General features: G+C 46.9%; 1 protein-coding gene across 1 annotated transcript in view; it reads right to left on the bottom strand.

Annotated features, from left to right (window-relative positions):
- Window positions 1-12,247, bottom strand: part of QPCT (glutaminyl-peptide cyclotransferase) — a 48,672-nt gene extending 36,425 nt beyond the window's left edge. Inside the window, exon 1 of the mRNA XM_004711169.2 lies at window positions 12,073-12,247. Within this exon, the coding sequence (XP_004711226.1) occupies window positions 12,073-12,165 (93 nt within the window). The 5' untranslated portion in view covers window positions 12,166-12,247. The remainder of the gene's footprint in view (window positions 1-12,072) is intronic.
- Window positions 12,248-12,256: the final 9 nt, after the last annotated feature.

Genomic DNA, 12,256 nt, shown 5'->3' with positions numbered 1-12,256 from the left:
GTCCTCTCAAGTAAATTCTTCTGGGGGGAGGGGCAGTTGTCCACATAGCTGGTATGGGGGCAGAGCCCTCAGGCCCCTCCACTGGCTCCCCACTCCCTGCCAGCATGTGCTGCATTCATCTGGCACTGGCTTTAAGTCTGGTCCCTCTTTTCCTCCCAATTTTCTGGTCTGGCAGCAGGAGCTCCGGACGGGTGAGTCCTATCAAGTCGCCATTTTCCCCCCAAGTCCTGGAATGCCAATTTAAGAGAACAAAGTGTTCTTGCATTGAGTAAGTACTGGAATGGAGGTTCAATGTCCATCTGCTGCCTTAATACTAAACTTATAAATATATGAGCATAAATCTATTTCCCCAGCATCCTATATAAATATTTTTACATATGTCCATGCCTCTATATAGACCTCTATAAATACCCTTTGCCTCCTAGTTCTTTCCTCTATTTCCTTTTACTTTCCTCTTGTTCCACTATCGTGCTCAGCCTTCATTTGGGTTTCAGTAATTTCTCTCAGTTACAATGCCCTGGCTCAATCCCTACCCAGTCTCTCACACCCTTCTTGCCACTGATTTTGAAAATATGAGTTTTATCTTTACATGGTGGATACATCAAAGATAAAAAGTAATTTCACTTAGACTTGTTGCTGCTGCATCAATTTCAGCAGGCAGAGACCCCAGCGTTACAAAGGAAACCTGCTCCACAGACTTTTCCTGAGTGCGGACACAGCAGGTTACGCGCTGAGCTGCTAACCCCAAGGGCGAACCCATCAGCTGTTCCTTACGAGAAAGATGAAGCTTCCTGCTCCCGTGAAGAGTTGTCACCTCAGACCCCCCTGGGCAGGCAGTTGTACTCTAGCCTATAGGGTCACTGGGAATGAGAATTGACTGCAAAGCAGTGGGTTTGGTGTAGCTTGAGTTTTCATCTTTTTTTTAAAATCATTTTATTAGGAGCTCAGACAACTCTTATCAATGGTGTGGCTTGAGTTTTCATCTTAACAGAAGATCTCCACGCCTTTCTTCTACGACACTGTTCAAACCCCAGCCTTCTGATAACTAAACACGCAAAACCCCCGTGCTGCCCATTTCATCCTGATTCCCAGCAACTCAAAGGGACAGAGTGGACCTGCCCCACGGGGATTCTAAAGCTGCAATGTTCAAGGACGCTGGCAGCCTCGTCTTTCTCCACGGTGTGGCTACTGCAGCGCATTCCACCCACAGATCTTGTGATTAGCAGTCAAGTGCTGAGCCGCTGTGCCACGAGGGCTCCTTTTAGAAGCAAACCATTTGCTTCCCCTTAGCCTATGTGGTCCTCATGAAATGTTTCCATTGGACAGCACCGAGCTAGATGATTGCTGCAATTCTTTTCGGTCCAAGTGCATGATTATAATCTGCTAACTAGCAAAGTTTCTATCGTGAGTGAACATTGTTTTAATATCCTATGAATGCTCATGTGAGCCCTGGTGACGTCGCGATTACATGTTGGGCTGCTGACCTCAAGGTCAGCAGTGAGAAACCACCAGCCACCCCTCGGGAGAAAGATGGGGCTTTCTACTCCCATGAAGAGTTACAGTGTCAGAAGCTCACTGTGGCAGTTCTACGCTGGCCTCCAGGGTCGCTATGAGTTGGCATGGGCTCAAAGGTCATGAGATTAGTGTTCACACTCTTAGGTGCACATATATTAAAATAAACTTCACTTAACATGCAAAAGAAATCTTGTCTTTAAATTTGACTCTTGGATTTGACTTTACTCAAGCTGTCTTCGCTGTCTTCTTGCAGAGGTTCTCAACCTGAAGGTCGACCGACCCTTTCACAGGGGCCACCCGACTCATAACAGTAGCAAAATTACAGTGATGAAGTAGCAACAAAAATAATTTTATGGTTGAGGGGGTCACTACAACATGAGGAACTGTATTAGAGGGTCATGGCATTAGGAAGGTTGAGAACCACTGTGTTAAAGGAACATCATTGGACTGCTAACTGCGAGGTCTGTAGTTTAAATCAACAGGGAGAAAGATTTGGCTGGTTGCTCTTGTAAAGATTTACAAAGTTTCCAAAACCCTACATGGGGTTGATCAGAATCTGATTTGATTTGATGGCAGTGGGTGAGTGGTCTTCTGTTAAGAATCAGTGAAGATGACGAATCACTGTATTCATTACATGTTTATCCGGCACTCGGGAATGAAAGGTTCTACTCTTCCCCCAAAGGAAATGAGTAAGTGAGTGGCTGATCAAGTGATTTCTTCCCTGAGAGAGTGATAAGGGTAATATAAGGACACCAAGATATTTAATTTGCAAAACAAAAATTGGGAAAAACACTTATTTATCAACACAAGTGTTAGTTGAATATGTGTAAGTTACCACGTTGGCTATTTTTGCTCCATGTGGTTAATAAGAAACTGTGGAGTTAGAAAATGCTTACTGCCTAATTACTTAGACTCAACTACATTTTGATATCGAATTGAAATTTTGAAAGACTCTAGAGGCAAAATATTGAATGATATAGGAAGTATCAAGAGAAGATGGAAAGAATACACAGAATCACTGTAGCAGAAAGAACGAGTTGATGGTCTACCATGTCAGGAGGTAACCTGTGACCAAAAACCAATGGTGCTGAAGGAAGAAGTTCAAGCTGATAAATGAAGAAACGTTTGAAGTTGCCATGGATCTGGTCTTACTGGATCCACAATCAGGGCTCATGAAAACATCAGTCAAGAAATCAAAAGATGCATTGTGTTAAGTAAATCTGCTGCACAAAACCTCTTTAAAGTATTGACGAGCAAGGCTGTTTCTTTGAGGACTAAGGGGCACTTGACCCAAGCCATGGTATTCTCCATTGCACCCTCTGCATGTGAAAGTTGGATATTGAATAAGGAAGAGCATAGAAGAACTGTGGTGCTGGAGAAGACTATTGAAAGGTCCATGCACTGCTAAAAGGACAAATAGAGCTGTCTTGGAAGAAGTAAGACCAGAGTGCTTCACAGAGGCAAGGATGGCAAGACTTCGCCTTGCATACTTTGGACCTATTGTCAGGAGCGACTAGTCCCTGGAGAAGGACATCAGGTTTGGTCAAGTGGAGGGGCAGCGAAAAAGAGGAAGGCCTTCAAAAAGATGGATTGACCCAGTGGCTGCATCAATGAACTCGGGCACAGGAGCAATTGGGAGGATGGCACAGGGCCATGCAATGTTCCATTTTGCTACGCATAGGATCAGAGCCAACTTGATGGCACCCAACAACAACAACAACAACGCATTGAGATGGTTCCAGAGGCACTGGACTCAAGTGCCTCTCTGGTCAGCACCTCATACTATCTCGTTCTGGCCAAGTTACTTAACCTCACTTCAGCTCAATATTCTCGTCTGTAAAATGGAGGTAATCATGACCAAATGAACTAATACATGTAAGATGCCATAATAAACACTCAATAAGTGTGCGTTCCATTCTCTTCTATCAAATACTTGAAAAGAAAAATAAGACCCGCTGTATCAAAACAATGCCGGTGCATGGTGACCCAATGGGCATCTGAAGTGGAACTGTGCTCTGTAAGGTTGTCAATGGCTAATTTTTCAGAAGTAGATCAACAATCCTTTCATCCAAGACACTTCTGGGTGGTCTTGAACTTTCCAATTGGCCGTTCAGCTGGCAGCCAAAGGTGTTAACTATTTGTATCACCCAGGGACTCCATCTAGCATGAACTCATTGCCATTCAGCAGAGTCCAATGCAGAGCGACTGTGTGAGCTACACAGTAGAACTGCTCCAGAGAGCTGGCTGTCATTCTGATGACAGCGGAGCAGTGCGTCTTTCTTCCTCAAAGCCATTGCTTGGGCTCAAGCCATCAGCCTCTGTTTTTCGTCTTGTTTTGGTGTGCCACTCTCTGATAGAAGAATGATCAGAACAAATTCCAGGACAAATCACATAGAATAACCATTTTCTTAAAGGCACCCACAGGACCACATGAGAAGAAATGTATCCACATCTCTGAGATAGCAGACAAATAAGTTACATCCCAAGTCCAGGGCTGGGCGGAGGAAGGAAAGAATATGAACTTGTGAATAAAAACTTGAACAGTACTAGCCAAGGATGGAAGAAGGCATCTCAGATGGGTCAGACTACGGACAGCCATGAAGGGCATGCAGGGTCTGGGTGGATAGGTAACAACAATCTATGGGTGGGTAGGGGTGAAACAGGACGCCCTCCCACCCACACTCACAAACAAGGGGTGGGGTGGAGGCACAGGACCCAAACACCCAGAAATGTAAACATGCCCCCTCGCCCACCTCACACCAGGAGTGAGTCGGCCAGCACTGGCCACTGCTCTTGGTACCTGCTGAGCAGATCCACACCTGGTCTAGGTGGGACAGCCTGCCACTGGCCATGGCTCTTTAGCTTAAAGAGTCCAGAAGATTTGGTCGTCTCAGTGGGACCGATTTGCTGACAATACCCTCCCAGCTCACAGTCTTGAGAAAAGGGACCTGCTCCTAGAACCGCTCCCTTCCTCGCCCACCCCCATCCCTGGCCTGGCTCCAGGACTCGGGAAGTGTCCAGGGCCACTGAGCTGGGAACGTCCAGAAGCCTGCTTGCCAGCCTCTTTGCAAACCACCAACCTTTAAGTGAGGAGTTCAGTGTAAATGTGTTGTGCCATCCAGAGACCTCATCATACTGCATGGAACTAAGAACCCTGCCAGTCAAATCGACTCTAACTCCTAGTGACCCTCTACTGGGTTTCCAAGGTTGTAAACCACTACTGACAGAAGCAGGAGTAGATGGTGGGTTTGAACTGCTGACTGTATGTTGAACAGTCCAGGGCTCTACCTATCTTAAAACCCCATGCCCATTGCCATCAATTCAATTCTGGCATACAGCGATGGTTACAGAGTCTCTGAGGCTGTAAATCTTTACAGGAGTACATAACCTTGTTTAAGTACTTCCATTGTACCTTTTATTTTATTTATCTTGTTGTTGCTAAGTAGAGATACAGCAAAACATACCCCGATGCAACCATTTTTACATGGGCAATTCAGTAACGTTGGTTAGATGCTTCCTATTGTCTAACCATTCTCACCCTTCCTCTTCTGAGTTGTTCCTCCACTATAACAGAAACTCACTGCCCCTTAAAGCTTCTATCTCATATGTAGGTCCCTATCATGCATTTGATCCTACATAGGCAGTCCTGAAAAGAGCTAATACTCAAGGCAGACTCTTTTTTATTAGTTAAACTAAATTATTGCTTAGTTTTAAGAAGGAAATATTTTTGGCCTAAGATTTACAGATTACTCCCAGACAATCATTTCATAGATTCATCCAGCTACATGGCCTCAGAAAAATCTGGATTCAACGGGAAGTTGAATTTCTCTTCTGTATTTTCCCCCTTTTGATAGGAGCCCTCTAACAAATTGTTGCTATAAAGGTTCAGGAAAGGTAGCTAGGCATCATGCAGTTCTGGTCTCACGGGCAAGGAGAGAGATGTTCCTGGAGGCCAGGGGCCACATCTTCCATGTCCTCTTCCTGTTCCTGACTCCCTGCTTCCTCTGTGGCTCCAAGGAAATAGAAAGCGATCCAGGTTACGGGCCTGGCTGTGCTGCCCAGTGAACTAAGAGGTACATCACTGGCACCTAACAAGTGATTAGGCCCATTCATTGGGGTGCCAGTGCTGTGCTGCAACATGGTAATGCATTTTAACATGTGTTTTTAATTTATTGGGGGCTCTTACATCTCTTATCACAATCTATACATTCATCCAGTGGGTAAAGCACATTTGCACATATGCTGCCATCATTCTCTTCCCTCTTGATCCCCTGATATCAGCTCCCCATTTCTTCCCCCGCCCTCCCTCCCAAACCCTTAATAAGTTCTAGATTACTATTTTCATATCTTACATCATCCTCCATCGCCCCTCACCCACTTTTCCGTTGTTCATCCCCCTGGGAAGGGGGTATAGTTGATCCTTGTGATCGATTCCCCCTCTCTCCCCCCAACCCTCCCAGCCTTTAAATGATTTTTAAACCTTGAACTAGGATCTAAGTCCTCATACTAGCTCTCAAATAGTGTTTTGAGAAGAGGGCTGAAGCCAAAAGGCAAACTGGTAGAAATATGAGGAGAGAAAAGATGAGGGTCAAGGAAACAGTTCAAAAGATGCCCAGGGTTAATTATTACTTAGCCTGACCTCCAAGAGCCTGTCAGATTTCTCCAGAGCCCTTGCAAGTCCCAGGCAATGCCATTTGTTCCAGCTCACCAAGCTCCAGGCACCATGGCATCCTTCCAGGCCCCGAAGTGCTCTGCCACGTTGTTCACTGGAGCCTGCAGGACCCTCTGTCCTGGTGCAGGTGGCCTTTCCTCTTCACCTAGCCAAGTCCTCCTCATCTCGAGTTACAGATGGGAGGGCCCTTCCTCAGGAAACCTGCGCTGCATGTTTAGGCGAGGTTCATGTTGGAAGGTTCAAGTTCACCCAGACAAGCCTCAGGAGAAAGGGTGGCAATCTAATTTTCAAAAACCAGCCAATGAAAACCCTAGGAAGCATAGTTCTACCCTGACACACATGGAATGACCAGGCATCAGAGTTGGCTTGACGGCACCTGCTTGTTTGGGGGTTTTGTTGTATGTAAACTGGAGCACACAGGCCTTGTCCTTCCTGATGCACGGCTGTCATTGTGTTTTTGTTCAACGTCGGTATGTCCTACACAATGGAAATACCACAAGGACAAGGGCAACCTGTCCTGCTTACCACTCACTCTCTCCCCAGCATGACACAGGGCCAGGCTCCTATTGAGCACTCCATGAACATTGGGTGAATTCACCAAGGAACCAAAAGGTTAAATGCCCTTTCTAAAACTAGCTTGCCAAGTCTAGTCTACGTTGAGTGACATAATGAGTGAGGTGAGAATGGGCATTGTGGCCATCAATAAATGCCAAATCCACTGGATGCGCACGCTACCTGCAAAGAGACTTTGCTATGCTTTGAGGTCCGAGGGCTTTGTTCTCTTTCTGCAGCCAGTGGTGGTGATGGCTCAGCGCTGGGTTCGACAACTAAGGACGCTTGTGTTGAAGGGTGCTCAGCCACTGGCCCTTTCCTACTTACTGACCATGACCATCTCCCAGGGCCCCCCTGGTCACTGTGACCAGGGTCCTTCATTCAGGTCCACAGTGAAAGTCAGTCAAGCTCAAGTTGAAATAGGTGCTTTAAACAGAGGGTGGAAAGAATTCTCAAGAGATTTAAGAGAGAAAGAAATGGGAACAAAATAAATAAACCTCCAGCATCTCAAGCTGCAAACAGAGATTGTGGCTGCAATGTGGTCAATAATTAGAAGCACTAAAGATTTGTCCCCGTCACCCAACTGCCACCGAGTTTATAGTGAATCAAAGGACCCTATAGAGACACTAGATCTTTATAGGAACAGATCATTTCACCCTCCCAAGGAGCGGCTGATGGGTTTGGACTTCTAACCTTGAGGTGAGTCAAATGATGCTTACCCAACATCCTTGCTCTTAAACTTCCTGGGCTCAACCCCTGTGTTCACACAATTCAGCGAAGAGCACTCTTCCCCTACCTCTCAGGGAGAAAAGCAGAAACTACAGCTAAAGCTTCAGTGGGGGCTGGAGAAGGCTATGAGAAACGGCCACACTCAGCTCATTCCTGGAGCCCTCCCACTAGTGAGAGCCCTGGGTGGAAATACATGAGACTTTTCCAACCTAAGGAGCAGGCAGCCGATGCTCATGGCACCTCAACGGCAAGAACTCAATACATCTCAGGGGGAACATAACTTGGCTGGAGATGAAAGAAAGAAGAAAGAGGAGGAAACTGGAAAGAAAGTGTGGCCTGAGGATGAAGAAATTAACGGCGGCACAAACTGGGTTGAGTCCAATGAGAAATGTAAACCACAAAGGATTGCGGACTGTTTTCAGGAGTGTGTGGGTTTGGCTTGGTTGCTTGCTTGTTTTAAGTTATATTCAACTCAATCATCAGCTTTTCCAAAGCACTCAAATTTATCATGAAAAGCTAAAGGAAACCAAATGCAGTGGGTGGTAGCGCTTTCATCTTCATTTGAAATCATTTAGACCCTGTCCACATTTCATCTACCGTACGCTACTGGCGAGGCGTGCTTTAGATAAAAGGCATATAGACTATTTTTTATGGGTCCAAGTGTGCACAGGGTCCCTTAGTGGCACAAACAGCTGAGTACTTGACTACTAGCTAAAAGGCCAGCAGCTTGAAGCCACCCAGAGGTGCCTCCAAAGACAAGCTTGGGAATCTGTTCGCTAAAGGTGGCAGCTTTGAAACCCCTATGAAGCAGTTCTACTCTGCAGACATGGGGTCACCAGGAGTCAGAGTACACACAACAGCACCTAACAACGCAACACACATGTGCTCAGAGGAATGGGGCATGGCCTTGTCTTTTCATCCAGGCAGAAAGGGCAAGGCTGTTGAAAGTGACAAGAATTTCTCAGCTGAAAAATGTGAACCAGATCTCCTGCGCCAGGTCTCTCTGAGCTAATCACACGATTCCAGGCCAAAGGTGTTATACTATAACGTGTATCATTGGCTCAGCTCGCAGAAGGATTCGAGTTCCCAAGCCACTAAATCAAAAAGAGATCATCCCAGAAGTGCAACCCCTTCACTTTGTTTCCACCCCACATGGGTGTCTCTCAGACGGCGCTCAGACAAACACCTCTGTCTACCTATCAATTCAGCACTCCAGTGTTTACTGAACTCCTGTGTGTCAGATGTCACCGGCATTGCAAATGCAGCTGCGGGCGAGTCAGGAACTGGAAAAGGTAAAATCTGTTTTAAAAATACAAGCAGCCCTCTACGTAGAGGTGCAGCACGATGAGCTTTGAGGACAATTTAGGGCCAAATTCAGCTCCCTCACTGATCAGCCATGACTAAGAAAAGATTCCCAATGTGAAAAATGGATGTCATCCTACTACTAATGGATACAGGGTTTCTTCCTCCCCTTCCCAACACCAACCTACCAGTGACCTGTGTCCCCGTCTTAGGTCACAACTACTGCTTCCATAATGATCTTCTTAGTGGAGGTGGCGAAGGTAGGGATTTCTCCAACTTTCTAACTATGGAGGAAAGATCCCCTGAACACATCTAGAATACATATGGAAGACATGTGGGTCTCAATGCATGTGGGGAATTCTGGGAGAAGCAGAAGCTGACTTTGGAGTAGACTTCTATACCAGAGGGCTTCAAAAAGATTCGTGGAAAATTCCCCATTATCTTTGTTAGTTTGTTTGTTTGAGATGAACTTGTTTGTCACTGAAGACTCCAAGTCCATTTCAATTTTACTTTTCCTCTTCTTTTTTTTAAAACAACTATTTTTGGTTTGAGGGATAGGAATCTGGAGGATTTGGGTTCTTTTTTGGGGGGTAGATTTTAAAGAAACCTACTATATATGTGTTACATAACCCATCTCAAGAAATGAAATCAAGAATATCCTGTTAAACCCTCCACTTTTTCTTCTAATTCTACTTTCTTTAAAAGGTCTGCCTCTCATGACCAATATGTCTTGAATTTTTTTCTATTTCACTTCTGTTGTAATAAAGGAAAATTCTACCAATGTTCCTTTCTTACATCTCTACACTGAAGATGAGTATACCCTTCCTGGTACCTAGATGCTGCTAAATACATCGATGGACCCACATGGGAATTGTACCATTTATAATAGTGCTTCAGTGGAAACATTGTTTCCAGAATCCAAGTCATAGAGTTAGAGTCTTTAAAATACAATCCCAACCTACGGTTGACCTGTTTGTACATATCAGATACCACTGAAAGGGCACACCTTTATGTCAAAAAAGGAAATAAATTTCAAAATCAATGCACCTTATTTTTTAAACGGTCAGGTGACTGTGCTAAAGAGACAGGTCCTATGAGTCGGCACGGTATGTATATTACTGTGACTGATTCATCTGCAGGCCACAGGTTGCCTGGGAGACTTTACAAAGGTCCACAGAATTAGAGGGGAGAAGGGGCTAGAAAACCGGAAATGTGGGCATGGCTGATTTTGCCATTAGCTTCATTTACTGATGCTGCTTGGCAGCATGCGTGAGCAGCACAGGGCTTAAGAGCTTCCAAAATAAACAAGTAAGGAATCCATGATGCAGAAGGCATTTCCAAGAAAGAAAATTAATTCCTTTAAAACACTTTTTAAGAATCACAACAGCTTTTCGCACTCACCCGCTCGCCCTATCAATGATCTCTACAGAACATTTTCCATCTCCACCCATGTAGCTGTGCCATGAGGGCATACTTGCTGTGATTCTACGTTCTGGTAAAGGCCCCTGCCTGACACCAAAGGTTTGTGTTTGAGTGTTGTTATTGTGGTCGAGTTGGCCCTCAGCTCACAAGGTCCTGACTTTATTGTTGGGTGGAGTGAAAAGGATTTCCATTCATAGCACCTGCATGTGACAGAGTAGAACTGCCTCACGGGGTTTTCTCAGCCGTCACCTTTAGAGAAAGAGGCCTGGTGGTGCGGTGGGTAAGCACTGGGTTGCGAACCAAAGACGAAAAGAACAGTCAGTGTTTCCAGCCCACGAGTGGCTCCCCGGGAGGAAGATGTGGCCATCTTCAATAGGTTACAGACTTAGGAACCCTGTCCTATAGGGTCTTTGTGAATCAGAGACTCGACAGCAATGAGTTTAGCTTGGGTTGGGGGGCGGGCTCTCATCTTTACACGAGATCACCAGGCCTTTCCTCCATGGGCCACTAGGTGAGTTCAGACCATGAATTTTCACTTAGCAGTCCAACACTGCACCACTGGCAACCCAATGAGTGTCACCTTAGAACACAGTTGGCAGTTGGAGCCTACCCAATGCTGCTTCAGAAGAGAGGTCTGGCAATCTACTTCCAGATAGATTTTAGTCATGAGAACCCTGTGAATCAGTTCCACTCTGTGGACGTGGCTCACCAGGAGTCGGCGTGTGCTAAGCAGGCCAGGGCTTGGTTTGGGTTCTAGGTTGGTCTCGGTTTCTGACCAGAGAGGTGCTTTGATGCAAAGTCAAGGAGGCCCAGAACTAAACTGAAGACCCAGAACCGAAGCAGCTCTTCATAGACCCATGCAAGCAGCGGGGTGGAGAGGTGGGAGTGAACCACGGGCCTGTTCATTCACCAGTGCGGTTCACTGGTCTGAGTAAGCGCAAGCACTTAAAAGAGATGTTCAATAATCCTGTCAAAGTTAATGCCCCTAACTGAGCTGCTTTTCTCAGTATCTTTAGAGACATACCACTCTACCACGTAACATTCAGATTGACATAAGCTTCCAGCAATTTCATCAAAACCTCAAAACTCTTACACAACCAGGGGAAAGAATTGTGAGCCTGTCCTCTTCACAGGGCGCCCTGGGGGTGTAGTGGTTAGGAGTTGAAGGTCATCAGTTTGAGACAAGCTCATCTGGGGATGCACTCTTGGACACTCACTGGGACAGTTCGACCCTGTCCTACAGGGTTCCTGTGAGTCAGCAATGGCAGTGAGAACAGTAGAAATTTGCAAATCACTTTTCTAAGTCCCTTATATGAATATTAAACTAGCTCTCTAAAAATTCAATTTTCTCTCTCTCTCCTTTCTCTCGCGAATTGGTGTTCAAGAAAAGCAGGTCTCCAGTGCAGATCCTTTGTTCCGAGTTTTAAAATCTAAAACAATAACCCACGTCTATCCTGGACAGCCTAGAAACGTCAACACCCTAACAGCATGATCGGATGTAGCATGGAGCGTCCCTGAACGCGGGGACCGCGTCATGGTGGGGACGGGGTGGGGGTGGTTAGGGGGTCCCCGTGGGCTGCGACGCGCCCCCATCTCCGCACTGGGTCGCTGCCCGGCCAGACACACTTCCTGTGCGGATCAGTGCCCCCAAGAGACCGCAGCCCAGGGGAAGCCGGTGACATCACTCGGGCCCTAGCGTCGTCTAAGCACTTCTGAGGGAAACCAGCCTGGGCTCCCCTCCTCCCGGCGGGGTGGGCGCCGGCCCCCAGGGTCCCGCCTCGGCCAGCTGCGCGCCCTGCCCGGGAGGAACGAGCCCCGGCCCGCGGTCCCCGCGCACGGCCAGAGCCTCTGGGGACAATCCCCTAGAAGCAGCCTCTCACCTTTTCCTCCGTCCAGGCTCTGGCGTCCACAGCAGTCCCCGGGGACGCCAGGAGCAGGGCGGCCACAAGCAGCAGGAGGTGGACGGTGTCCATGGCGCGCCGGTCCTCGCCGCCTACCTCCTCTCGGATGCTGCCTGGGCCCCGTTTCCCTGAGCCACCCGCGGTCACGCGCCCGGGAACGCGC

The sequence above is a fragment of the Echinops telfairi genome, unplaced genomic scaffold, assembly GCF_000313985.2.
Source record: "Echinops telfairi isolate 266 unplaced genomic scaffold, ASM31398v2 ScPeMD7_10;HRSCAF=50, whole genome shotgun sequence".
Lineage (NCBI taxonomy): Eukaryota > Metazoa > Chordata > Mammalia > Afrosoricida > Tenrecidae > Echinops > Echinops telfairi.
Note: the sequence above shows the minus strand (reverse complement) of the source record. Positions and strands in the feature narration are given on the sequence as shown.